The sequence below is a fragment of the Corylus avellana genome, chromosome ca2 (genome assembly GCF_901000735.1).
Source record: "Corylus avellana chromosome ca2, CavTom2PMs-1.0".
Taxonomy (NCBI): domain Eukaryota; kingdom Viridiplantae; phylum Streptophyta; class Magnoliopsida; order Fagales; family Betulaceae; genus Corylus; species Corylus avellana.
The window spans coordinates 48,612,060-48,638,471 of NC_081542.1; the positions used below are offsets into that span (position 1 = coordinate 48,612,060).

General features: G+C 36.2%; 6 protein-coding genes and 1 pseudogene across 6 annotated transcripts; 1 reads left to right on the forward strand and 6 right to left on the reverse strand.

Moving 5' to 3' along the window:
• The first annotated feature begins 1,068 nt into the window (after window positions 1-1,068).
• On the forward strand, window positions 1,069-2,503 carry LOC132172207 (uncharacterized). Its single transcript, XM_059583669.1, has 3 exons — window positions 1,069-1,961; window positions 2,079-2,123; window positions 2,219-2,503. The coding sequence occupies exons 1-3, from the start codon at window positions 1,112-1,114 to the stop codon at window positions 2,344-2,346; spliced, it is 1,023 nt and encodes a 340-aa protein (XP_059439652.1). The 5' UTR covers window positions 1,069-1,111; the 3' UTR covers window positions 2,347-2,503.
• Window positions 2,504-2,891: 388 nt separating this feature from the next.
• On the reverse strand, window positions 2,892-5,270 carry LOC132170121 (putative pectate lyase 2). The gene is made up of 4 exons (XM_059581025.1): window positions 4,551-5,270; window positions 3,632-3,735; window positions 3,416-3,545; window positions 2,892-3,113 (listed from the first exon to the last, which is right to left on the reverse strand). The coding sequence occupies exons 1-4, from the start codon at window positions 5,268-5,270 to the stop codon at window positions 2,892-2,894; spliced, it is 1,176 nt and encodes a 391-aa protein (XP_059437008.1).
• Window positions 5,271-7,855: 2,585 nt separating this feature from the next.
• Window positions 7,856-8,287, reverse strand: LOC132172986 (stigma-specific STIG1-like protein 1). Its single transcript, XM_059584552.1, has one exon. It carries the CDS (start codon window positions 8,285-8,287, stop codon window positions 7,856-7,858), a length of 432 nt encoding a protein of 143 aa, XP_059440535.1.
• Window positions 8,288-10,609: 2,322 nt separating this feature from the next.
• Window positions 10,610-11,041, reverse strand: LOC132173021 (stigma-specific STIG1-like protein 1). Its single transcript, XM_059584583.1, has one exon. It carries the CDS (start codon window positions 11,039-11,041, stop codon window positions 10,610-10,612), a length of 432 nt encoding a protein of 143 aa, XP_059440566.1.
• A 2,322-nt stretch (window positions 11,042-13,363) lies between these two features.
• On the reverse strand, window positions 13,364-13,795 carry LOC132173022 (stigma-specific STIG1-like protein 1). Its single transcript, XM_059584584.1, has one exon. It carries the CDS (start codon window positions 13,793-13,795, stop codon window positions 13,364-13,366), a length of 432 nt encoding a protein of 143 aa, XP_059440567.1.
• A 2,752-nt stretch (window positions 13,796-16,547) lies between these two features.
• On the reverse strand, window positions 16,548-18,321 carry LOC132170123 (putative pectate lyase 17; annotated as a pseudogene).
• A 2,559-nt stretch (window positions 18,322-20,880) lies between these two features.
• On the reverse strand, window positions 20,881-21,315 carry LOC132173046 (stigma-specific STIG1-like protein 1). Its single transcript, XM_059584604.1, has one exon. The coding sequence runs from the start codon at window positions 21,313-21,315 to the stop codon at window positions 20,881-20,883; it is 435 nt and encodes a 144-aa protein (XP_059440587.1).
• Window positions 21,316-26,412: the final 5,097 nt, after the last annotated feature.

A 26,412-nucleotide genomic window follows, 5' to 3' on the forward strand; every position in this document is an offset into this window, starting at 1 on the left:
AAGTCAGGCTCTCTCGTAGGGAAAAGAAACTACTTGGATGTGTTTGCCGTTTGCCATTTGCCAACTGGACATAAGGCCTACTTAGTGGGTTTTGGCTTTTGCTCGGCCTTGGTTGTGATGGAATCCATTTTTTGGTATGTGGTGGTAATAGGGGCCGGTCTGGTTCAAGTCCTCTTTTTGGGCCATGGCTGTTTCTTTACATGAACAATGCCTATCTTTTCTTTATGCATTTACAAAATAAAGCCTCTTCTAAAAGGTCAAACAAAGAGGAAGATCACCTTCTTTGTAGCATCAAAGAGCTAGTCGGCAAGTTTAAATTCTATATCAAGGATGGGTGAGCCCCTAAACTTGGGTAAAGTGATAGAGGAGGAAATGGGACGATGGCAGCGGGCCGCACATGGAGGAAATGGGAATGCTTCCGCTAATATCAGCGGCCAAGTAGCTAGGTTATATGTGCGGTCCAATTGGGGTTATTTAGATCTTAAGGTCGAATGCTCTCCATCCCAGAAGTAGGTTGTACTTAGGTTGGGCATGGATAGGCAAAATTTTTTGTTGGGTGGATTGGTTAGAGAATTAATTCTTGCTCTTTATCCAATCTTCATGGACCCAACTGTTGTAATACAACCAAATCATAAGACCACTCCACCTTCTAGGCCTAAAAATAAAATTCTTATAAACTCACGTGATAGTCTTTTAGTGGTTTATGTGATAGCTGCTACATGAACTGTCACATTAATATATTATAAATTGATATAGTAAACTTAAATCAAGCTATGCATTTTCCTGAGCGTTGTGATTTGTTTTTGTTTCCAAGAAAAGAAAAGGATAAAATCAAGTCAAGCAATGAAGATTCAGACACTCTGTTCTTGAAGATCACACTCACACATGTTCATCAATCATTAGTCAGTTCTTAGTTCTTACCTTCAAAAGCCAGAAATATGAATAAAAGAAAGCAAAAGAAAAAGGAGAAAAAGTGAAAGACTACAGAACACCACAGCCTTGAGATTCTCTTGTTGTAGACTACTAAGACTTCACTTTACTCATCATCTGACTGCTTTTGATCCTCAGACCAATACAAATCTTCCAGGAAAAAACAATCTAAGACTCTATCATGTCTCTCATGGATTCTCTCTTCACCCACAGACCCCTATCAGAAACTAGGCCCTCTACATGTTCTTTCTTTTTCTTAACCATTCAACTTACTCTCTCATTTCTCATCCTCTCAACAGCTCAAGCCAGCCATTGCAGAACCGCTTGTGGCAACATTCCTATCAACTACCCTTTCGGCATTGATGACGGCTGCGGAAGCCCCTATTACCGCCACATTCTCATCTGCTCGGAGCCGGGAAATCTCGAGCTCCGAACACCTTCCGGGAAATACCCTGTTCTCGACATAAGCTACTCCGATCCTCACGTTTTAGTCACCGACCCTTTCATGTGGAATTGCCAGGACGGCGACAACTTCCGGCCGACCAGGCCATTTAGCCTTGACACAAGCACCCATTTCTCCCTCTCCCCTCAGAACGAATATCTCTTCTTTAATTGCAGCGAAGATGATGTGATTATTCAGCCAAAACCCATTTTTTGCGAACATTTTCCTGAAAGGTGTGATTCGTCTTGCGATAGTGCAAGCTATCTTTGCAGGCACCTCCCAAAGTGTCCCTCTGCATTGGGTGGAGGATCTTGCTGCTCTTACTATCCCAAAGCCACTGAATCTCTGAGGCTGATGCTCAAGTATTGTGCTAGCTTTACTAGCGTTTACTGGAAAAATATCGGTGAACCTCAGCCGTACGATCAAGTCGCCGAATATGGGATTCGGGTTGATTTTGATATTCCGGTTACGATCAAGTGCCTTCAGTGTCAAGATACATTGAAGGGAGGTGGAACTTGTGGATTTGACACCCACACCCAGAGTTTCTTGTGCCTATGTGATAAACGAAATTCCACTACTTATTGTAAAGGTACGTTCTTGGCTTTCGAAATTGAATGGTATTTATTGAATCAAATGCACTCTAATTTCGATGATTCAAACCATTAATCTGAATTAATCAATATTGTGGGTGCCATTAATTGTGCAGATCATGGCCTTTCTGGGCATGGTGGGAGGGTTGGAGTTATTGCAGGTGAGAAACTGAAATTCGACATGAAATTTTGAATAGGACATGAATCTTGTGAAGGGAGTTTCTTAACAAATGTAATTTGTTTTGTTATTGTGCAGGCACAGTAAGTGCAGTTTCAGCTGCTGGGGCCTTAGGAGTTGGAGCTGGTATGTGGTACTTTAGAAGAGTGAGAGCCAAGGCACCAGTGACATGTGGGGTTCAAAGCAATGAGAATAGGCTTTTCTGAAGATGTTCGCCAACCAAATAGATACCTTGCCTTTTTCTTTTTCTTATTATTATTATTTTTTGTTTGCTTTTTACACTTTAAACATGCCTCTTTGATGGCCTCTGTTTCTTTGTCTATCACAATACATAAACAGCCCATGATATTGCTTAATTTTCCAGTACTGCCCTGCCACCATTTTTCAATTTGGTTTTCAAGTAGTATCAATCAAATTTCAAGCTTTCAGAGTCATATTCTTTCAAAACAATTTCAGTTCTGTTTTGTGCCACTCAACATATACTTTACCCCCCAAAGTTTGGGGTGATTTTCAATTCGACCTCCAATGTTTTAATTTTTACAATGCACCCCGAAGTTTGGAACAAAATTTGTATAATTTCGAAAATGATATTTAGGATAATTTATTACAAGCCCGCAGATTCAAGTTTCCTTCCAACTACATACTCTCGAGTGCTAGCATGCTTCCAAGAAGCTAGTTGTGTATATGTATATCACTTCAGGGAGGAACAGAAGGAAGAAAAAAGTTGTACAAAAAAGCTTAATTAGCCAAATTAACATGCTTTACCAGCAACACAACTCAGGGGGCCAGCGTTGGAAGTGAGAGCAGGCACCATTACTCCATGAGCGACTGCAAATGATTGAGCTCGAGAGTAATATGGAGCACAACTTCCCCACCCAGATTGAACAAAATAAGCACCATTCACAAATACGTCTTTAGAAGACCTCCATTTCCAATCATTCCAGTTGCCCTTTTTTGTCTCTCTCTTTGTAATCTGTCATGCAAGAAACAAACACATACATGCCATATGATCAACGATTCAAAATCTAAAGCTAAGGGTGGCAATTCATGTTCGTGTGTCGGATTCAGGTCATCTTAAGACCCATTTAATCAATTTGTGTAAAAAATTGTTAGCCTTAAATGTTGCATCTCAGGTTCGGATCATGTTGAGGCATGAATTAAGTCAACTATAATACAATTCATTTAATTAAACGGGTTAAATTCCTTAATCCTTATTCACTAATTTTGTGACTTCGTGTCAAGTTTGTGAGTTAGACAAAAAATTGATAACCCTACCTGTTTGGCAAAGGAAGCTATAAAGTAGTTTCCTTCGCTGAAGATGGTTGGATCGGCACTGCCGCCAATGGCATACATCCGCCATTCTTCATATTTATTGTTGGCGACATGGGCATATCCAAACCTGACCCTGCATTAATTCATGACCTGATTATTATGAGAATAATATTGCTAGTGGCTCTTCGGAAATCAGAAATTGATCAGTCTCCCTCTCACCTGGGCATCCTCTCACCAAGGCCAGCACCAAAACGGTTAAAGACTATTGTGACTCTCATAACTTTATCTTCAGCATTTGCATCATTGTGTCCTAGCAGCATCACCTGTAACACACAACTTGCACAATTTTGTTACTCATTTGAAATAGAAATTATCATATTCTTTAACTTTTAAGATAATTAATGACAGTCTTGATTAACATTGAAAGGTGTTTTACGTGGAAAAAAATTTGAACCGGAGAGCCGTTAAAAAAAAAACGAGGATTTGAACTGGAGTGGAACTAGTTCCTTATAATTTAAGGGGCATTTTTATACTTTCACTTTGTTAAGACAAAAATGCCCCTCAAATGCAAGGGACCGAAAAAAGAACCGGGGAAGATCCCAATACATTGTATGTAGAGAAGGAAAGTATTAATTATAACCTCAATTAATTATTTATGTTAGTGTTGCAGTATTGTTAGATTTTGCTATAAATTTACTTTATAAATGATTGAATTCATTTAAAAATTTTTTTAGATAAGTTATAATTTAACATTGTGTAAGAGTATATGTCTTGAGTCATAATTTATGATTGTATCTATCAATGACTTTGTAACCTCATGGCATTTGACTATGACTTTTCAAAACTTTATGCTCTCATTGCTATGTGTTGTAAAATATTTATGCTCTTTATCTTTTATCAATGAAATCTACACATTTCCGTTCAAAAAAAAAAAAAAATCTTGAGTTTGAACCTTAATTTGTAAAGCTTATTTGTTATTTTCTATTAAATATTTACTTGTATTAATCAAATAATTAAATTTATTTTTTTCATCAATTAAAACTTTTGAAATAACTTATAATTTAAACGAGAGGCTAGACCTACTTGATCGTGATAAGGGAGAATGATGAAGGAAAACGTTAATGGGTGCTTATAATACCTTATCGTGCTGTGAGAAATAGTTGTTAGAGATGGTGATAGCAGTGGAAGCATGAATAACATCAATGAGCCCATCCGTGCAACGGGCGAGAAAGCAATGATCAATCCAAACATTCGAGGCTGCAAATACTGCAATGGCATTTCCATCAGAGCCGCCACGACGCCCAACATGCGTCGGACTACTCCTAACCTTGCTAGATTTCCCCTTCTTACAGTCATGAATGCTGATCCCATGTATTATCACATGGCTTACGTGTTGCACCGTGATGCATGGCCCGTTAGCAATCTCCACTTTCGCCCCTCTTCCGTCTATGGTCTTGAAACTGTTCATAATAAGCTCATTCTCCAGCTTGATAACCATGTCCTTGGCGAAAACAATCCAAAGCGGCTCCGTTTGGATGACACCGTATCGAAGCGTGCCCGGTTTAGGGTATACTGCGTCGTCGTCAGGTGTGGTGACCACATATATTTTCCCATATTTTCCTCCTATTGCATCTTTGCCGAACCCGACCGCGCAATCGGCCAACGCTCGGCGGTTGGCTGCCCAGTTCGACTTCGTACGCCAACACGAGTCTATTGCATTCAAAATGGCGTTAGGAGTGCTGGGGGCATAAGAAGAAGAACTCCAGGGTGATGCGTTGTAATAGGCTGCTGCCGAGGTTGAAGCAAAGCATGCTAGAAAACATGTAAGCAGAAGAGAGAGAGGGGCTTGGGTGGCCATGGCTGGTGTGTGAGACAAAGGAACAACAGGATTAAATAGGTGGTGAGAATGTGGTGCCCACGATTGATTTGGGGTTGGTGTCATTGTGGGGAAGATTTTAGGCAGCACAAAGACGTGGTTGCACGAGTTTAATTAAGTTAATTGGTTTTTTTTTTTTTCTAATCTATTAAGTTAATTGGTTGACTTTGCTCGATGAATGCTAAGGCAACTCCAAATGTTAAGCGGATTGTGGAGTTAATTAATTAATTGCCTTAATTAACACTCGAGACAGAGATATCATAAAATATTTAATTATTACCAATTCATACTTTATGAGTTTGTTGTATTCATTGGATATGTACGAAAGACCTTTCTGGGGAGATTTCGAAATATCATATGTGATTGGAAATGTTAAGTGTATCTATTAATCCTGGGAAATTCATTTTAAATGGATGTGATGATGGAAAATTTATTTTAAATGGGTAACCAGAAAGGTCTATCTCTTTATTCATTCTCTCTTACCCTTTTATTTTTATTTTATTTTTCTTGGTCTCTTTACTCTAATTACGGAAAACTTAAAACAAAAACTGGTCAGTTGACCTTAATATCGAGACATAGATGAAGTAAAATTTAATTGAAAGCCAAATAATATTTTTGGTCAAGGCAACATCTACTTCAGTGTGACGTCTATTTCCTAATTCTATACATTCTTGGGGGGTGGGGGAAGAAAGAAACAATAATGTCTTACTTCCAAAGAACAATAAGATATGCAGAAAAGAATTAAATAATTAAAGTAAAGTTATTTTTTATTGGAATAAAGGAGGAAATTTTGTAAGGCCTGCCACATTAGACAATGCAATCAAGATATATACTCTCCAATATGGCATATACCAACATTCTGGCTCACGCTCATCTAAACAAAAAAAACAAAACGCTAGTTGATATATTTATTTTTTTTGGGGGCGGCTGTAAGGAGAAAGGTTAATATTAAACTCTACGGACAGAATTTCGGATCAGGATCTATTGAAATTCTTAAGAAATTTTAGTTTCTATAATTTTAGATTTAGGTCGTCCATTTTTTATTCAATGGTCATTGTTCTGCCACGTGTCCGGCTACTAATAAAATAATATTATTTATTATTTTATTAGTAGTGGGACACGTAGCAGAACAATGACCTTTAGATGAAAAATGGACGACCTACATTTAAAATTTCAGAAACTGAAATTCTCCTAAGTATTTCAGTGGATCCAGATTGCAGAATCCCCCTCCAATTCAAATTAAAGGAAAAATAAATAAATTTCCGAAATTTATATATATCCCAGAAAAAAAAAAAAAAAAATTCCTCTTAATTTCATTTCAAATGAAATAAAGAGGAATTAAACATTTCATTTTCCAATTAAATTTCACAGACCAATCTTGATCGCCTAATGCCAAATAGATTTCTATTAAGATTAATCTGTCAGTGTGAGAGGATATAATCACACGGTATAGATTGAAGGTTGGAAAGATATGTCAGCAAAGAGAATTCGAGAAGAAATCCTAGCCGCCCAAGATATATAGAGAGTCAAACTTCCCTAAAAATACTGAGTAACTATTTCAAAGTCGAATGTCTCAATTTAGCCCACAAGATGAGTTTAGGTAGCTAAAAGGAAATAAAAAAAGAGATGCTAGGGGTTAATATATATATATATATAGTCAATTTCATCTTACAAATCAACCATTAGATTTGTGGATTTATGTGAATCTTAACCCTACAAATTTAATGGTTGATCTATTAAATTTGTAAGAGAATATGAGTCAAATACGAGAAACTTATTAGCCCTTAGCATTTTCTCAATGGAAAAAAAAAAAAAAATTGTTCTTGAACAAAATAAAATACAAGGATTCCGCCAAAAATCTATTAGGATTGACAATTTTTAATACGACCCGCAAAATCGATACAAAATTATAAGGTTAGAGTTTGGCATAAATGGATTTAGGTCGTAAATGGATTAACCCATGAGTTGACTCATTTATGAAATTATATATATTTTATAGAATAATAAATATATGTTGAAACGGATCAAACATGTCAAACGGGTTGTATCGTGTTAGGTCAAATGGCTTAACCCATTTGTAACCCATTTATTAAATGGGCCAAGTGGGTCAAGTCGTGTCAGTGCAGGTTGTTCGGGTTTATGGGCCAAGGAAAAATAATAATGACTCAAGCATTAGAGGTATTCTCTGTTGGCTCACCCTGACAGGCCTAGCCTCTAGAGCCTTTTTTTCTTAGCATGTGTTTACAGGTACTCTCCGTCGAGGAAATAGCTAGCATGCAGATTCCAGCTTCATCAAAGATTATAATGAATAAATTTACATGAATTATATATAAAACCCTTACAACTTACACCAAAACAAGAATATCTAATGAACAAATAGCGAATTAAGTACATAATTAAACTAACGAAAGGAATAACAAAACGGGCCAAGCTCATCAAATGATGATGGCTCACAATAACAAATTCATATATAGCTTTATATACTGAAGCACTTTCTATTATAGATATATAGCTGCACAAATGAATCAATCCTGATTAACTGCTTTGGAGTTGGGTGTCTTCTTTAATTACGCATAGCTGCACATCCCATACACACACGAGCTCCCTTTCTTGCACTTGTTGCCGCAGCTTCCACAATGCATTTCGTTGGACATGGGGCTCACACACTTGCCTTGGCAGCAAATCTTTGAGTAGCTACATTTTTTCCCACACCGCCCACAGTTGAGCCTGTCTGCCGTCAAATTAACGCATTTCTTCTGGCAGCAATGAGGCCCCGCGCTGCCCTTGGCAAGGCAAACCGAAGGGTACTTGTCACATGTCTTCACCACCCGGACCGATTTCTGACTCCTCTGAGCAAGGAAGCGGCTTGTCCCTCGGAGAGAAGTTGCTGATGCTTCTTTTTCTTCTTCTTCTTCTTCTTGAGATGGTGTGGCGGGAATTAGAGTAATGGCCGAAGCCATGAGAATGGCAAGCACAAAGAATGTCTTCAGGGACATCATGTCTTGTGGGTTTGCGTAAGAGGAAAGGAAGTGGGAATTAATGAAGAAAATCGAGAGAGAATTTGAATGGTTTGGATGGAAAGAATGGAGGGAATTGTAGAGGGTATTTATAGAGAAAATAAAATGGAGGCTGAAGGAGGTAAACGTGTTGGGTTGAAAAAGAAAGAAATGCTATAGTTTAGTGTGAGTGGGATGGTCTAATTCAACGGCCACATAGCCATAGGATTCAAGTAAACGAAGGTCAGGCTTCGAAAGAAAGAAATATTAAACTCAAAATTAGGTGACATTAATATTGTCGAAGGTGTCAGGTAATAGTTAGGCAGGTGATGAGGCTCCTCGATCGATCTCCTTAATTACCAATTAAGCAATTCCTTATGGTTTTGCATTTGTGAGAAAACATGAAAACGTACTCCCACGATATTTGACCAATTGGTTTCACACCTCTATATAGTTCAATCTCTTCTCATATTCCACACTTTAAATCCCTCGATCTACACACTCAAAAAATCCGACAAAAAGAGAGAGTCCTATATTGTGTGTTACTCTTCCTTCACGTGCTTTAAGGCACACTTTTGTTTAACAGCTAGAAGAATCAAATGGATAATCCGGTTCGGGTCCATTCGTGTCGACTTGAATTAAACCGTTTGATGAACGTGTCAACTCGCTTAACTCATAGGTAATCCGCATACTCGATATAAAATATAATTAATTATATTATTTTTTACAATTAAAAAATAAAACCTTAAAAGAGTAAAAGGCTAAAAGTATTCCACTGTAACACCGCCGCTTCTCACCCTTCTCTTATTCTCATGCATTTTTAATAAAGCATTTAAAAATACATGTAAGTCTCAACAGCATTATTGTAATTAATTACCATCATTGTTTGTAATACGTAATCATCAAACTTTGAGCCTGATTGTACGTAGTATGTAGTCATCTAGCAACCAAGTAAAGAAAATAGTGCAGCTGTTAACTTTGTCTATGTAACTTTTAAATTTTTATACAGTTAAAATGGGCAGTGTTTGGTTCAACCCAACATGGCATATTTATTTAATGAGTTGTGCATGTCGGATCGGTTCAACTCAACACAAACTATTTATCAAACATATTGTATAGATTAGATCATGTCACCCGAATTGCTAGCTCTAGTTACAAGCACTACAAAGAATTCAGGTCTTAGGGACGCTTGGCATAGGGTCGTTTTAACAAAACAACCTCGCCATGAATCTAGATAATAAAAAAAGAAATCCTAGCCGCCCAAGATATATAGAGAGTCAAACTTCCCCGAAAATACTGAGTTACTATTTCAAAGTCGAATGTCTCAATTTAGCCCACAAGATGAGTTTAGGTTGCTAAAAGGAAATAAAAAAAGAGATGCTGGGGGTTAATATATATATATATAGTCAATTTCATCTTACAAATCAACCATTAGATTTGTGGATTTATGTGAATCTTAACCCTACAAATTTAATGGTTGATCTATTAAATTTGTAAGAGAATATGAGTCAAATACGAGAAACTTATTAGCCCTTAGCATTTTCTCAATGGAAAAAAAAAAAAAAAAAAAAAAAATTGTTCTTGAACAAAATAAAATACAAGGATTCCGCCAAAAATCTATTAGAATTGGCAATTTTTAATACGGCCCGCAAAATCGATACAAAATTATAAGGTTAGAGTTTGGCATAAATGGATTTAGGTCGTAAATGGATTAACCCATGAGTTGACTCATTTATGAAATTATATATATTTTATAGAATAATAAATATATGTTGAAACGGATCAAACATGTCAAACGGGTTGTATCGTGTTAGGTCAAATGGCTTAACCCATTTGTAACCCATTTATTAAATGGGCCAAGTGGGTCAAGTCGTGTCAGTGCAGGTTGTTCGGGTTTATGGGCCAAGGAAAAATAATAATGACTCAAGCATTAGAGGTATTCTCTGTTGGCTCACCCTGACAGGCCTAGCCTCTAGAGCCTTTTTTTCTTAGCATGTGTTTACAGGTACTCTCCGTCGAGGAAATAGCTAGCATGCAGATTCCAGCTTCATCAAAGATTATAATGATTAAATTTACATGAATTATACATAAAACCCTTACAACTTACACCAAAACAAGAATATCTAATGAACAAATAGCGAATTAAGTACATAATTAAACTAACGAAAGGAATAACAAAACGGGCCAAGCTCATCAAATGATGATGGCTCACAATAACAAATTCATATATAGCTTTATATACTGAAGCACTTTCTATTATAGATATATAGCTGCACAAATGAATCAATCCTGATTAACTGCTTTGGAGTTGGGTGTCTTCTTTAATTACGCATAGCTGCACATCCCATACACACACGTGCTCCCTTTCTTGCACTTGTTGCCGCAGCTTCCACAATGCATTTCGTTGGACATGGGGCTCACACACTTGCCTTGGCAGCAAATCTTTGAGTAGCTACATTTTTTCCCACACCGCCCACAGTTGAGCCTGTCTGCCGTCAAATTAACGCATTTCTTCTGGCAGCAATGAGGCCCCGCGCTGCCCTTGGCAAGGCAAACCGAAGGGTACTTGTCACATGTCTTCACCACCCGGACCGATTTCTGACTCCTCTGAGCAAGGAAGCGGCTTGTCCCTCGGAGAGAAGTTGCTGATGCTTCTTTTTCTTCTTCTTCTTCTTCTTGAGATGGTGTGGCGGGAATTAGAGTAATGGCCGAAGCCATGAGAATGGCAAGCACAAAGAATGTCTTCAGGGACATCATGTCTTGTGGGTTTGCGTAAGAGGAAAGGAAGTGGGAATTAATGAAGAAAATCGAGAGAGAATTTGAATGGTTTGGATGGAAAGAATGGAGGGAATTGTAGAGGGTATTTATAGAGAAAATAAAATGGAGGCTGAAGGAGGTAAACGTGTTGGGTTGAAAAAGAAAGAAATGCTATAGTTTAGTGTGAGTGGGATGGTCTAATTCAACGGCCACATAGCCATAGGATTCAAGTAAACGAAGGTCAGGCTTCGAAAGAAAGAAATATTAAACTCAAAATTAGGTGACATTAATATTGTCGAAGGTGTCAGGTAATAGTTAGGCAGGTGATGAGGCTCCTCGATCGATCTCCTTAATTACCAATTAAGCAATTCCTTATGGTTTTGCATTTGTGAGAAAACATGAAAACGTACTCCCACGATATTTGACCAATTGGTTTCACACCTCTATATAGTTCAATCTCTTCTCATATTCCACACTTTAAATCCCTCGATCTACACACTCAAAAAATCCGACAAAAAGAGAGAGTCCTATATTGTGTGTTACTCTTCCTTCACGTGCTTTAAGGCACACTTTTGTTTAACAGCTAGAAGAATCAAATGGATAATCCGGTTCGGGTCCATTCGTGTCGACTTGAATTAAACCGTTTGATGAACGTGTCAACTCGCTTAACTCATAGGTAATCCGCATACTCGATATAAAATATAATTAATTATATTATTTTTTACAATTAAAAAATAAAACCTTAAAAGAGTAAAAGGCTAAAAGTATTCCACTGTAACACCGCCGCTTCTCACCCTTCTCTTATTCTCATGCATTTTTAATAAAGCATTTAAAAATACATGTAAGTCTCAACAGCATTATTGTAATTAATTACCATCATTGTTTGTAATACGTAATCATCAAACTTTGAGCCTGATTGTACGTAGTATGTAGTCATCTAGCAACCAAGTAAAGAAAATAGTGCAGCTGTTAACTTTGTCTATGTAACTTTTAAATTTTTATACAGTTAAAATGGGCAGTGTTTGGTTCAACCCAACATGGCATATTTATTTAATGAGTTGTGCATGTCGGATCGGTTCAACTCAACACAAACTATTTATCAAACATATTGTATAGATTAGATCATGTCACCCGAATTGCTAGCTCTAGTTACAAGCACTACAAAGAATTCAGGTCTTAGGGACGCTTGGCATAGGGTCGTTTTAACAAAACAACCTCGCCATGAATCTAGATAATAAAAAAAGAAATCCTAGCCGCCCAAGATATATAGAGAGTCAAACTTCCCCGAAAATACTGAGTTACTATTTCAAAGTCGAATGTCTCAATTTAGCCCACAAGATGAGTTTAGGTTGCTAAAAGGAAATAAAAAAAGAGATGCTGGGGGTTAATATATATATATATAGTCAATTTCATCTTACAAATCAACCATTAGATTTGTGGATTTATGTGAATCTTAACCCTACAAATTTAATGGTTGATCTATTAAATTTGTAAGAGAATATGAGTCAAATACGAGAAACTTATTAGCCCTTAGCATTTTCTCAATGGAAAAAAAAAAAAAAAAAAAAAAAATTGTTCTTGAACAAAATAAAATACAAGGATTCCGCCAAAAATCTATTAGAATTGGCAATTTTTAATACGGCCCGCAAAATCGATACAAAATTATAAGGTTAGAGTTTGGCATAAATGGATTTAGGTCGTAAATGGATTAACCCATGAGTTGACTCATTTATGAAATTATATATATTTTATAGAATAATAAATATATGTTGAAACGGATCAAACATGTCAAACGGGTTGTATCGTGTTAGGTCAAATGGCTTAACCCATTTGTAACCCATTTATTAAATGGGCCAAGTGGGTCAAGTCGTGTCAGTGCAGGTTGTTCGGGTTTATGGGCCAAGGAAAAATAATAATGACTCAAGCATTAGAGGTATTCTCTGTTGGCTCACCCTGACAGGCCTAGCCTCTAGAGCCTTTTTTTCTTAGCATGTGTTTACAGGTACTCTCCGTCGAGGAAATAGCTAGCATGCAGATTCCAGCTTCATCAAAGATTATAATGATTAAATTTACATGAATTATACATAAAACCCTTACAACTTACACCAAAACAAGAATATCTAATGAACAAATAGCGAATTAAGTACATAATTAAACTAACGAAAGGAATAACAAAACGGGCCAAGCTCATCAAATGATGATGGCTCACAATAACAAATTCATATATAGCTTTATATACTGAAGCACTTTCTATTATAGATATATAGCTGCACAAATGAATCAATCCTGATTAACTGCTTTGGAGTTGGGTGTCTTCTTTAATTACGCATAGCTGCACATCCCATACACACAAGAGCTCCCTTTCTTGCACTTGTTGCCGCAGCTTCCACAATGCATTTCGTTGGACATGGGGCTCACACACTTGCCTTGGCAGCAAATCTTTGAGTAGCTACATTTTTTCCCACACCGCCCACAGTTGAGCCTGTCTGCCGTCAAATTAACGCATTTCTTCTGGCAGCAATGAGGCCCCGCGCTGCCCTTGGCAAGGCAAACCGAAGGGTACTTGTCACATGTCTTCACCACCCGGACCGATTTCTGACTCCTCTGAGCAAGGAAGCGGCTTGTCCCTCGGAGAGAAGTTGCTGATGCTTCTTTTTCTTCTTCTTCTTCTTCTTGAGATGGTGTGGCGGGAATTAGAGTAATGGCCGAAGCCATGAGAATGGCAAGCACAAAGAATGTCTTCAGGGACATCATGTCTTGTGGGTTTGCGTAAGAGGAAAGGAAGTGGGAATTAATGAAGAAAATCGAGAGAGAATTTGAATGGTTTGGATGGAAAGAATGGAGGGAATTGTAGAGGGTATTTATAGAGAAAATAAAATGGAGGCTGAAGGAGGTAAACGTGTTGGGTTGAAAAAGAAAGAAATGCTATAGTTTAGTGTGAGTGGGATGGTCTAATTCAACGGCCACATAGCCATAGGATTCAAGTAAACGAAGGTCAGGCTTCGAAAGAAAGAAATATTAAACTCAAAATTAGGTGACATTAATATTGTCGAAGGTGTCAGGTAATAGTTAGGCAGGTGATGAGGCTCCTCGATCGATCTCCTTAATTACCAATTAAGCAATTCCTTATGGTTTTGCATTTGTGAGAAAACATGAAAACGTACTCCCACGATATTTGACCAATTGGTTTCACACCTCTATATAGTTCAATCTCTTCTCATATTCCACACTTTAAATCCCTCGATCTACACACTCAAAAAATCCGACAAAAAGAGAGAGTCCTATATTGTGTGTTACTCTTCCTTCACGTGCTTTAAGGCACACTTTTGTTTAACAGCTAGAAGAATCAAATGGATAATCCGGTTCGGGTCCATTCGTGTCGACTTGAATTAAACCGTTTGATGAACGTGTCAACTCGCTTAACTCATAGGTAATCCGCATACTCGATATAAAATATAATTAATTATATTATTTTTTACAATTAAAAAATAAAACCTTAAAAGAGTAAAAGGCTAAAAGTATTCCACTGTAACACCGCCGCTTCTCACCTTTCTCTTATTCTCATGCATTTTTAATAAAGCATTTAAAAATACATGTAAGTCTCAACAGCATTATTGTAATTAATTACCATCATTGTTTGTAATACGTAATCATCAAACTTTGAGCCTGATTGTACGTAGTATGTAGTCATCTAGCAACCAAGTAGAGAAAATAGTGCAGCTGTTAACTTTGTCTTTGTAACTTTTAAATTTTTATACAGTTAAAATGGGCAGTGTTTGGTTCAACCCAACATGGCATATTTATTTAATGTGTTGTGCATGTCGGATCGGTTCAACTCAACACAAACTATTTGTCAAACATATTGTATAGATTAGATCATGTCACCCGAATTCCTAGCTCTAGTTACAAGCACTACAAAGAATTCAGGTCTTAGGGACGCTGGGCATAGGGTAGTTTTAACAAAACAACCTCGCCATGCGTCATTTTAATAGTAGAACGATTCTTCTCAGAAGGTGAGGTCGTTTGAACAGTATTACACAGAGACAAATATGTTTTATATATGTACCGATTTTGGAATCGTGTTAATTAATTGGTAATGACCTATTGTGATACAAAGTGATCTAAAATAAAATCCTATCCATATTTAAAAAAAAAAAAAAAAAAAAAAAAAAAGATCATCATTATCATATCCTATCAGGATGGTCCGTCTGAAATTGGTCAGCCGTACGCGTACGTAGAGAATGTCAAGCTTGAATTGCAACTCTGGTCTTGCCGTAAGCAGTTTGAATTTTTCATTTTCTTGTTCAAAAGCCACGAGACGAGAAAAGCCAGCTGCTTACCTTTATTCCGGACCTAAAAAACCGTTACACAAGCACTTCCTAATTAAGAGCCTGCTTGGCCTCTCATAAATCTATTTGAATTATAGGTTTGACTAATCCTATCTTATATTTGATGTTCCCCTTTTTCCCACCAAACCAAACAAAACCAAAAACATTGACTCCCTTTTTTAATGTATCTTAGAGATTTTCTTTTCTCTATTTTTTTTAGTGTTTTATATTTTGGATTGGTTGACGTTGATCAATGTATTTGTTTTGAAAACAGAAGATAAAAGTGGGAAGTAAAAAGCTTTAACAAATAAAGTTGGATTATGTGATTTAATGGTTTGATTTGGATCATATCATGTTTATAAATATGATCAAACGGTTAGATTAAATTTACATGGCCAGAAATAATTTGGATATATTGCAAGATTAAATCAAGTGACATCTAATAGGAACTAATTAATAAATTTAATTTAACAATCATAATTAAGTAATGGTTAACAATCCATGTTAGACAACTTATAAGTGAAATCAAACGGTCCAAATTAATTAATGACTGTTAATGAAAGTTATTTTTTTTCTAATTTCAAAATTAAGCTTTTGTTAATGATCAAACATGAAACTGTTATGATAGTTGTTCAAAAGGTCATGATGATATATTGTTAATTAGAAAATATATGATTTATTCTACACCAACAACTCACTCCATGATCATCTTTTGAAGCAAAATCATATTAAGACTTAATAATATAAATCCCCCATCTCTTTACACCGTCTTAAAAATAGAGAAAAGCATTAACTATGACCAAATCTGATATTTGCATGAAAATCTTCTCCATGTTGACAATGAATTTCTACTAAAGCAAGCATTATGAATCTAGATAATAACATCCATGATAGAATGAATAACAAAACATCGGCAAAGGGAAAGCCCATCAAATGTTGATGTTGGCTGTCTTTATTAGATATACACATTAAAAAAATGTATATATAGCTACAATATTACAACTATTTTGTTGTTCTGATCACTAACAATTAATTCGGGCAGTAAATATGAGAAAGTATTTATGAGATTCATCTGCCCGAACAAGTCTTTGACTGGTCGCATTAATTCACCTGATCATTATGGGAATAATATTGCTACCGGCTCTTTGGCAATTATCAGAAATTGATCAGTTTCCCTCTCACCTGGCCATCCTCTCAACAAGGCCAGCACCAAAACGGTTAAAGACTATTGTTCAGTATTTGCATCATTGTGTCCAAGCAACATCACCTGTCATGTAACACACAACTTGCACAATTTTGTTACTCATTTGAAATAGAAATTACCACATCCTTCAACTTCTAAGATAATTAATTAATGACACTATTGATAGGGGCAATTTTTATTTTTTTTTATTATTATTTTTTTTTTAATTTTTATTGAAAGGTGTTTTACGTGGAAACATATTTATTGAATCAGAGAGCCGTTCAAAAAAAAAAAAAGATTTGAACTGGAGAGGAACTAGTTCCTTATAATTTGAAAAAAGAACCGGGGTATCCCAATACATATATTATATGTAGAAAACGAAACTATTAATTATAACCTCAATTAATTCCTTCGACCAATGCCTACTATTTATATATATATATATATATATATATATATTGACATGTCCACACAAGAGGGGAGAGGGGGAGTCGAACTAGTGACTATCGCTTCATTAGGCGTGGTCCTAACCGATTGAACTACCTCTTAGGGACGCCTACTATTTATGTTAGTGTTGCAGTATTGTTAGATTTTGCTATAAATTTACTTTATAAACGATTGAATTCATTTAATTTTTTTTTTTTTTTAAGTGAGTTATAATTGAACATTGTGTAAGAGTATATGTCTTGAGTCATAATTTATGGTTGTATCTATCTATGACTTTGTAACCTCATGGCATTTGACTATGATTTTTCAGAACTTTATGCTCTCATTGCTCTGTGTTGTAAAATATTTATGCTCTTTATCTTTTATCAATGAATCTACACATTTCCATTCAAAAAAAAAAAATCTTGAGTTTGAACCTTAATTTGTAAAGCTTATTTGTTATTTTCCATTAAATATTTACTTGTATTAATCAAATAATTAAATTTATTTTTTTCATCAATTAAAACTTTTGGAATAACATATAATTTAAATGAGAGGCTAGACCTACTTGATCGTGATAAGGGAGAATGATGAAGGAAAACGTTAATGGGTGCTTATAATACCTTATCGTGCTGTGAGAAATAGTTGTTAGAGATGGTGATAGCAGTGGAAGCATGAATAACATCAATGAGCCCATCCGTGCAACGGGCGAGAAAGCAATGATCAATCCAAACATTCGAGGCTGCAAATACTGCAATGGCATCTCCATCAGAGCCGCCACGACGCCCAACATGCGTCGGACTACTCTTAACCTTGCTAGATTTCCCCTTCTTACAGTCATGAATGCTGATCCCATGTATTATCACATGGCTTACGTGTTGCACCGTGATGCATGGCCCGTTAGCAATCTCCACTTTCGCCCCTCTCCCGTCTATGGTCTTGAAACTGTTCATAATAAGCTCGTTCTCCAGCTTGATAACCATGTCCTTGGCGAAAACGATCCAAAGCGGCTCCGTTTGGATGACACCGTATCGAAGCGTGCCCGGTTTAGGGTTTACCGCGTTGTCGTTAGATGTGGTGACCATGTATATTTTCCCATATTTACCTCCTATTGCATCTTTGCCGAACCCGACCGCGCAATCGGCCAATGCTCAGCGGTTGGCCGCCCAGCTCGACTTCGTACGCCAGCACGAGTCTATTGCATTCAAAATGGGGTTAGGAGTGCTGGGGGCATAAGAAGAAGAACTCCAGGGCGATGGGTTGTAATAGGCTGCTGCCGAGGTTGAAGCAAAGCATGCTAGAAAACATGTAAGCAGAAGAGAGAGAGGGGCATGGGTGGCCATGGCTGGTGTGTGAGACAAAGGAACAACAGGATTAAATAGGTGGTGAGAATGTGGTGCCCACGATTGATTTGGGGTTGGTGTCATTGTGGGGAAGATTTTAGGCAGCACAAAGACGTGGTTGCAGGAGTTTAATTAAGTTAATTGGTTGACTTTGCTCGATGAATGCTAAGGCAACTCCAAATGTTAAGCGGATTGTGGAGTTAATTAATTAATTGCCTTAATTAACACTCGAGACAGAGATATCATAAAATATTTAATTATTACCAATTCATACTTTATGAGTTTGTTGTATTCATTGGATATGTACGAAAGACCTTTCTGGGGAGATTTCGAAATATCATATGTGATTGGAAATGTTAAGTGTATCTATTAATCCTGGGAAATTCATTTTAAATGGATGTGATGATGGAAAATTTATTTTAAATGGGTAACCAGAAAGGTCTATCTCTTTATTCATTCTCTCTTACCCTTTTATTTTTATTTTATTTTTCTTGGTCTCTTTACTCTAATTACGGAAAACTTAAAACAAAAACTGGTCAGTTGACCTTAATATCGAGACATAGATGAAGTAAAATTTAATTGAAAGCCAAATAATATTTTTGGTCAAGGCAACATCTACTTCAGTGTGACGTCTATTTCCTAATTCTATACATTCTTGGGGGGTGGGGGAAGAAAGAAACAATAATGTCTTACTTCCAAAGAACAATAAGATATGCAGAAAAGAATTAAATAATTAAAGTAAAGTTATTTTTTATTGGAATAAAGGAGGAAATTTTGAAAGGCCTGCCACATTAGAGAATGTAATCAAGATATATAGACTCTCCAATATGGCATATACCAACATTCTGCCTCACGCTCATCTAAACAAAAAAACTCAACGCTAGCTGATATATTTATTTTTTTTGGGGGCGGCCGTAAGGAGAAAGGTCAATATTAAACTCTACGGACAGAATTTCGGATCAGGATCTATTGAAATTCTTAAGAAATTTCAGTTTTTAAAATTTTAGATTTAGGTCGTCCATTTTTTATTCAATGGTCATTGTTCAGCCACGTGTCCTACTACTAATAAAATAATATTATTTATTATTTTATTAGTAGTGGGACACGTGGTAGAACAATGACCTTTAGATGAAAAATGGACGGCCTACATTTAAAATTTCAGAAACTGAAATTCTCCTAAGTATTTCAGTCGATCCAGATCGCAGAATCCCCCCTCCTCCAATTCAAATTAAAGGAAAAATAAATAAATTTCCGAAATTTATATATATCCCAAAAAAAAAAAAAATTTCTTCTTAATTTCATTTCAAGTGAAATAAAGAGGAATTAAACATTTCATTTTCCAATTAAATTTCACAGACCAATCTTGATCACCTAATGCCAAATAGATTTATATTAAGATTAATCTGTCAGCGTGAGAGGATATAATCAGACGGTATAGATTGAAGGTTGGAAAGATATGTCAGCAGAGAGAATTCGAGAAGAAATCCTAGCCGCCCAAGATATATAGAGAGTCAAACTTCCCTGAAAATACTGAGTTACTATTTCAAAGTCGAATGTCTCAATTTAGCCCACAAGTTTAGCTTAGGTAGCTAAAAGGAAATAAAAAAAGAGATGCTAGGGGTTAATATATATATATATATATATATAGTCAATTTCATCTTACAAATCAACTATTAGATTTGTAGATTTATGTGGATCCTAACCCTACAAATTTAATGGTTGATCTATTAAATTTGTAAGAGAATATGAGTCAAATACGAGAAACTTATTGACCCTTAGCATTTCTCAATGGAAAAAAAAAAAAAAATTGTTCTTGAACAAAATAAAAAAACAAGGATTCCGCCGAAAATCTATTAGGACTGGCAATTTTTAATTCGACCCGCAAAATTGATACAAAATTATAAGGTTAGGGTTTGGCATAAATGGATTTAGGTCGTAAATGGATTAACCCATGAGTTGACTCATTTATGAAATTATATATATTTTATATAATAATAAATATATGTTGAAACGGATCAAACATATCAAACGGGTTGTATCGTGTTAGGTCAAATGGCTTAACCCATTTATAACCCATTTATTAAATGGGCCAAGTGGGTCAAGTCGTGTCAGTGCAGGTTGTTCGGGTTTATGGTCAAGGAAAAATAATAATGACTCAAGCATGAGAGGTATTCTCTGTTGGCTCACCCTGACAGGCCTAGCCTCTAGAGCCTTTTTTTCTTAGGATGTGTTCACAGGTACGATCTCCGTCGAGGAAATAGCTAGCATGCAGATTCCAGCTTCATCAAAGATTATAATGAATAAATTTACATGAATTATATATAAAACCCTTACAACTTACATCAAAACAAGAATATCTAACGAACAAATAGCGAATTAAGTACATAATTAAACTAACGAGAAGAATAACAAAACGGGCAAAGCTCATCAAATGGAGATGGCTCACAATAACAAATTCATATATAGCTTTATATACTGAAGCACTTTCTATTATAGATATATAGCTGCACAAATGAATCAATCCTGATTAACTGCTTTGGAGTTGGGTGTCTTCTTTAATTACGCATAGCTGCACATCCCATACACACACGAGCTCCCTTTCTTGCACTTGTTGCCGCAGCTTCCACAATGCATTTCGTTGGACATGGGGCTCACACACTTGCCTTGGCAGCAAATCTTTGAGTAGCTACATTTTTTCCCACACCGCCCACAGTTGAGCCTGTCTGCCGTCAAATTAACGCATTTCTTCTGGCAGCAATGAGGCCCCGCGCTGCCCTTGGCAAGGCAAACCGAAGGGTACTTGTCACATGTCTTCACCACCCGGACTGATTTCTGACTCGTCTGAGCAAGGAAGCGGCTTGTCCCTCGGAGAGAAGTTGCTGCTGCTGCTTCTTCTTCTTCTTCTTCTTCTTGTTGAGATGGTGTGGCGGAAATTAGAGTAATGGCCGAAGCCATGAGAATGGCAAGCACAAAGAATGTCTTCAGGGACATCATGTCTTGTGGGTTTGCGTAAGAGGAAAGGAAGTGGGAATTAATGAAGAAATTCGAGAGAGAATTTGAATGGTTTGGATGGAAAGAATGGAGGGAATTGTAGAGGGTATTTATAGAGAAAATAAAATGGAGGCTGAAGGAGGTAAACGTGTTGGGTTGAAAAAGAAAGAAATGCTATAGTTTAGTGTGAGTGGGATGGTCTAATTCAACGGCCACATAGGATTCAACTAAACAAAGGTTAGGCCTCGAAAGAAAGAAATATTTAACTCAAAATTAGGTGACAATATTGTCGAAGGTGTCAGGTAATAATTAGGCAGGTGATAAGGCTCCTCGATCGATCTCCTTACCAAGCAATTCCTTATGGTTTTGCATTTGTGAGAAAACATGAAAACGTACTCCCACGATATTTGACCAATTGGTTTCACATCTCTATATAGTTCAATCTCTTCTCATATTCCACACTTTGAATCCCTCTACACACTCAAAAAATCCGACAAAAAGTAACACACTCATATTGTGTGCTACTTTTCCTTCACGTGCTTTAAGGCACACTTTTGTTGAACAGCTAGAAGAATCAAATGTATAATCCGGTTCAGGTCCATTCGTGTCGACTTGAATTAAACCGTTTGATGAACATGTCAACTCGCTTAACTCATAGGTAATCCGCATAATCGATATAAAATATGATTAATTATATTATTTTTTACAATTAAAAAATAAAACCTTAAAAGAGTAAAAGGCTAAAAGTATTCCACAGTAACACCGCCGCTTCTCACCCTTCTCTTATTCTCATGCATTTTTAATAAAGCATTTAAAAATACATGTAAGTCTCAACAGCATTATTGTAATTAATTACCATCATTGTTTGTAATATGTAATCATCAACCTTTGAGCCTGATTGTACGTAGTATGTAGTCATCTAGCAACCAAGTAGAGAAAATAGTGCAGCTGTTAACTTCGTATTCGTAACTTTTAAATTTATATACAGTTAAAATGGGTTGTGTTTGGTTCAACCCAACATGGCATATTTATTTAATGAGTGGTGCATGTCGGATCGGTTCAACTCAACACAATCTATTTATCAAACATATTGTGCAGATTAGATCGTGTCACCCGAATTGCTAGTTCTAGTTACAAGCACTACAAAGAATACAGGTCTTAGGGACACTTGGCATAGGGTTGTTTTAACAAAACGACCTCACAATGCGTCATTTTAATAGTAGAACGATTTTTCTCAGAAGAAGAGGTCATTTGAACAGTATTACACAGAGACAAATATGTTTTATATATGTACCGATTCTGGAATCGCGTTAATTAATTGGTAAAGACCCATTGTGATACAAAGTGATCTAAAATAAAATACTATCCATATTTTTTTAAAAAAAAAAGAAAAAAAAAAAGATCATCATTATCCTAAAAGGATGGTCCGTCTGAAATTGGTCAGCCGTACGCGTACGTAGAGAATGTCAAGCTTGAATTGCAACTCTGGTCTTGCCATAAGCAGTTTGAATTTTTCATTTTCTTGTTCAAAAGCCACGAGACGAGAAAAGCCAGCTGCTTACTTTTATTCCCGGCCTAAAAAACCGTTACACAAGCAATTCCTAATTAAGAGCCTGTTTGGCCTCTCATATAAATCTATTTGAATTATAGGTTTTGAAAAACGTTATGTCGACTCCAAAAACTTGTTTATCACAATTGATGCAGAATTATTATTATGAAGCAATAAACAATTTAATCACCCAAAATATATAAAGCAATAAAGAGGCAGACACAGATATTTTGGTTACGAAGAGGAAACCTTTTAGAAACCGATCTAAAAGTAAAACCTCTCCGGGGCAGCCAAACCCAGGAAATCACTATCAAAAGATTATCTAGAGATTACAGACACTAGGAACACTTACAACCCTTTGCAAGACCTTGGCTCTGTAAGATCGACAAGCCTACAACTCGTCTCCTTGCTCACAATCTTCTTCAACGTGATTCTCCTTTACCGGACCCTTCCGATAGACTTCTCAACCGTAGATTTATCAAAGGAATAACTAAAACTCTAAGAGATTCAATTTAACGCTCACCACATATGATCTCTCTTAGCACAGCCTCCGACGAACTCTCTGGGGGTGAAAATTCGTACCTCTCTCTTCTATAATGATGTATATATACCCCCGACAAAACCCTAGACCTAACCCACTTAAAATCATGTTTTTGGGCCTAAAACTTACGGGGTGTCCGGACATGTTAATGGGCGGTCCGGACACGGCTTTGCGGAGCAAGATTTTAGTTTCTGGAAATGAGGTCCGGACCCGGGGAATTGCGGTCCGGACCCGGCCTGTCCAGTCTTGATCAACAGCTCCGATCGATAGGCGTTTGTGGTCCGATTGAGCTGAAATTTTGCAGGGACGTTCATAACACATGAATCTACATTATGAAAGGTCAAGATTGGATTCTGAGCATTCTATATCAGTGTTTGAGTTCATGAACAGTAGCTTCTGCATTTTGGAACTGAATTAAGCCAACACAAGAACTAACAAATTCCCCCTTTGGCAATTCAGTGACAAAACCAAAATGCCGAGCCAATCCCATCATCTCCCCATATTTACTCCCCCTTTTTGTCACAGAATGACAAAAGGTCTTCATATTTCCTGAAACACTTCACAAAATATATCAAGGTATATGTGGAACAGGAATACAAAAATAAAACTCATGATCACAAAAGAATGACGTAGAATGCAAGATCATGAACACACATTACCAAAAACTCCCCCTCAAAATATGACTCAATAATCAACAAGAAGCTAAAAAATGTAAAACACGTTTCTCCCCCTCAAAAGTCAAATGAACACAAATGATAACACATCAATGACTCATGTATTGCACAATGAATATCCCAAACATGCTCCAAATATGCAAAATATACATGAGACTAGAAATGGCTAGAAACTCATATTGCTTAACCCAAGCCAAGAAAATGTTCCATTCAACCTATGCTTGTGTGGTGTGTGGGTAAGCCATCCAAAGAGAAAAATTTTCAATTTACAAAATGAGGAGAAAGTTTCACCACCATGAGGTTTTGACAAGTATATCAAATCAAAAGTCAAACCTTATCATACTAGGGCCTAGCCACTCTCATCCTATACAATTCTCTTTGTAAAATATTTTGCACAAGTTTGACACAGTGAAATAAATTCCTTTTGGAATATGATCTTTTGATTTTATTTGTTTCACTATTTTGTTTATTTTTCTCTTTGAGAAAGTGTCCTTAAACTGTTGGTGCTTATCACAAAAGAGAAAGCAGGAATTTTTAAGCCCTAGGTTCAACTAGCATATAGTCAATTTGAAGAATATGACTAGTTAAAAACCTCATATGGTTACCTAACAGACCTCACAAATAAAGTGAAACAAAACCTCAATTTAAGCTTAAATGTGTACAAGGAATAAAGCATAGGCAAAATGTACCACATAAGCTCAGGCTTTAGGTAACCACAAAAACAAGTCCATTGACACAAATTTTCATGTCATGCATATTAAGAATATTCCAAGACGCAAGGAATTACATCCATAAAAAGCAACATGAGAAATCAATGGACTATCTAGGTGCATAAGACAAAAGAAAAAAAAAAAAAACAATTAAAATAACATATTTTTGTCTTTTTGAAATTTTTCATAAAAGAAATGCACACAAATGAAAAACAAATGCAAAACAAGCAAAAATGTAATGCAAAACAAAACAACATGCTTGAATTGAGATTACAACAGGCAAGACATGAATGTTCTTTAGCATTAAACTTTCATCACATCTTATAGGTCCCACTACAAAATAATGATTTGGTTTAATAACTACTTCTAGGTCTTCACAAGACATTACACATTCCTGAACATTTGATTAGCAAGTAGACAAAAATCTTGGTGGTCCGCACACAACATCTCATCTATAAGCTTTTCAAAGATCATGATATATGAATTTCTTGAAAAATCCTTTATGAATATGCCTCAAAACATGAATCTCAAAACAACCATGTATACACTCTTCATACAAAAAGTGTAACAACAAAAATAATGCAGTGCATAAACAATAAAGCAAAAAAAAAAAAAATGCAAAACAAAGAAAAATAACACGCTCTAGGATATTCAAAAATAAACAAAACAATCAATCCTAGACATGTTATTGACTCACCTAACTTTAGGTGAGATCACTACCACTCCCCCTCAATGGGTGAATGATATAATCCTTCCTAACCCAAACCTTCTTGAAAGAAGGTGTAGAGACGTGAACATTTTCAATCTTGTCTAATCTAGACAAACCTCCCATCATCATTGTGCATAACCCCAAAGGTTCTTTCCTAGAAACAGAATTTTTATTTTTATGCATATGAGGTTTCAATTTAAAATAGTTGGGTCGAATGTGACCAACTTTTCCACAATGATGACAAGTAGGGATAAACCTTTTAGGAGGTAGATTCCTAGGAGGATGGACGACTCTATACTTGGGGTAAGATACACAAGGTTCAATATAAATTTTGTTAACTTCCTTACCTTGTGAGGTCGAGGCAGCCGCTGTTTTTCTTTTAACCAAAGAGTCTTCTACTTTTTCTGATTTAACAAATATTATCTCGGAACTAGAATTATTGTTAGAAGACGAAGCAACATGACAATCAAAACTTAACTCAGATTTATCACAATCAGAATTCTGAGTATGTAACATATTCTCAAGGGAATTGCTAGAGAATTTTTCCAATTGAGTTTCTGACTCTTTTAATTTATTCTCTAACAAATCAACTTTAGAACCTAAAACATAATTTTCAGATTTTAAAGAATCAATTATAGCATGTGATTCAGACAATTTAGTAACAATAAATTCATTCACATGTTTAAGATCTTGAAACTCCCCCAAACAATTTGTGTATTGATGTCTCAAAAGAGTGAATTTTTCCAACAAATTGTTGAAGGGGTTTATAAGATCATATTCCCCTTGAGAAGTATTCATAGCAAACAGGAGTCAACAGATCTCACTCAAGAATTTAATCCAAACAGAGTGAACCCGCTCTGATACCAATTGAAAAACGCTATGTCGACTCCAAAAACTTGTTTATCACAATTTATGCG